General features: G+C 47.0%; 1 protein-coding gene across 1 annotated transcript; it reads right to left on the bottom strand.

The window, feature by feature from the left end:
- Window positions 1–721: 721 nt before the first annotated feature.
- On the bottom strand, window positions 722–1,599 carry LOC125305689 (platelet-activating factor acetylhydrolase IB subunit beta homolog). Its single transcript, XM_048260597.1, has 2 exons — window positions 1,536–1,599; window positions 722–1,380 (listed from the first exon to the last, which is right to left on the bottom strand). The coding sequence occupies exons 1-2, from the start codon at window positions 1,597–1,599 to the stop codon at window positions 722–724; spliced, it is 723 nt and encodes a 240-aa protein (XP_048116554.1).
- Between the last annotated feature and the right edge of the window lie 543 nt (window positions 1,600–2,142).

Below are 2,142 nucleotides of genomic sequence, written 5' to 3'. Positions count from 1 at the left end.
GCATATACTGCGCATAGATATACGCTTTGTTTTGATATGCCAATCTTATTATCAACTTTTATCCAGCAGTGGGTTTTTCCTGTTGTGATAACAGAAATGTGTTTGGCAAGAGTTTCCTAAACCACACCCAAAGTCCTCCTGAGGCGACCATGTCTCACTGTTTTTTACTTTGTGGGAGAGTATCAATATTTCCCCAAAACCTGAGGGACAACCAGTGGGTGTGTCTCTATCACACCATGTTTCAGTCAGGATGAGAATATCAACATTTGCAATACACTCTAGGAATTCAGGGCCCCTGCTTTTCAGTCCAAAGGCTGAGGAGTAGAGGCCCTGCATATTCAAACTAACAACAAATGAGCACATTTTAAATCATCTGATTGGACCATTATGAAAACAGATATGTAAGCAACAATAACAAACACGAATGATTTACATCATTTACATCTTTTTTTTTTTTTTCAACAAATTGTGGATTCTTTGTGGTTACTGGGCACAACCCAGTAACCTACTGCAGAGAGTGTGTAGCATCTCTTTGATCTCTCCAAGTTCGTTCCTCTTTGGGAACGTTGGTTGGGTAGGAGAGTGTGTGGTTACTGCCGCAGCGTAACTTTTAGATATTACCTGTGGCTGTTGCCTCTTGTATGGTGGTGCAGCTTGATTTGCCTTCATTCTGCTCTTTGAGTTGAGCATGGTGGTGGAGTGTGATTGCTCTGGTGGGGAGTTATATGTGTAGGCGCTGCGGGGTATGGTGGCCTGGGCACTGTTTTGCCTTCTTGTGAAGTGGGGGCCTGGGAGGTGGCACAAAGCTGGTTGAGGAGGGGTTACGGCCTAGGACAGCATCTTTAAGGGTCTTTGCAAAAGACCTCACACCTTGTTGATGGAGATGGATTCCGTCGTACATGTCGCGGAGGCTGATGGTGGGGTTATGTGCCAGGTGTACATTGGGCAGTGTGGCACATCTCCTGCTGATTTCGGCGTTGATCCCATTGATGACATGTGGGGTGGTGTCACGGCGTGGCAGCAACGTTAAAATCACAATGTGTGACGCGGGGAACTCCCTGCTTGCCTTTTCTGCCACTTTCATGAGAGCTTCAGTTGTGGCAGCTCCGAGAGTATGGAGGTCATTTGTACCGGTGTGTATGATGATGCACTGTGGATTTCCAAGGGCATCCTTTCTCAGGAGCTGCTGGGCGTGTTCTGTGGTGCTGCAGGGCCTAACTGTCACCTTGTGCTTCGGGAAAAGCCTTTGCAGGTCCAGGAACCGCCTGTTGGAGTCCATCAGGATTGCAATGTGCTGGCTCTTTTTTTCTTGATCTGGGCCCGGGTCTGGAGTTGGAGATGGTAAAGGTAGCGGGGGGGAGGGTTTGACAGAGCGGGGTGCTGTAGGGGGTTGTGGGGAGGGAGGGGAATTACCAGGGGTGCAGGGGGAGGGGCTGAAAAGATATTTAATAGTTGATCTTGCAGTTCTTGTAGCTGTTTTGTAATGGCTCTCTCCCTGCTTGAATTGTCCTCTTTCATTTTAGCCATCTGTGCACGGAGGCTGTAGTTTTCCTCTTGCACGCTCTTAAGGGTTTCCCTGAGCTCAGTGATGGCGTTCATGTTCGCGCTCTTCAAATGCTGGATCTCCTCTCTTAGTTGTTGGACAGAGCTGCAGTCTCCTGTTTTTGTACGCATCAGTTCTTTAAACTCTGTATAATCCATTTCTAGTAAAGCTAGGCTTTCTGCTATTTGCCTGTTGTTTGGTAGTGATGGAGGTGTAGTAATATGTAGAGGGGGCTGTGGCTCTGTTGTTTGGTAGTGATGGAGGTGTAGTTATATGTAGAGGGGGCTGTGGCTCTGTTGTTTGGTAGTGATGGAGGTGTAGTAATATGTAGAGTCCAACGGTTCGGTAGCATCACTTTTGTTTTCTTTTTCCACTTGACATGTTAGAGACGGGAAAGCTTTCTCGAAGGATAACAGGTGTTCTTCACTCCCTTGTGTGAGTACTGTGCCCTTAGTGTAGTAGGTAATGGTGAGTATTGGCCCTTTTCTTGGCCAACACCGCGCTCTCCCGATTCTTCTCTTGTTTCTTTGTGGGTGCGTAATCCAGGGAACTCATAAAAAATAACAAATGGTCGCACTCCAAAAAAAAATTTTCTTGCT

The sequence above is a fragment of the Alosa alosa genome, chromosome 13 (assembly GCF_017589495.1).
Source record: "Alosa alosa isolate M-15738 ecotype Scorff River chromosome 13, AALO_Geno_1.1, whole genome shotgun sequence".
Classification (NCBI taxonomy): domain Eukaryota; kingdom Metazoa; phylum Chordata; class Actinopteri; order Clupeiformes; family Clupeidae; genus Alosa; species Alosa alosa.
The sequence above is the reverse complement of the archived record's forward strand: the minus strand, read 5'-3'. Positions and strand labels throughout refer to the sequence as shown.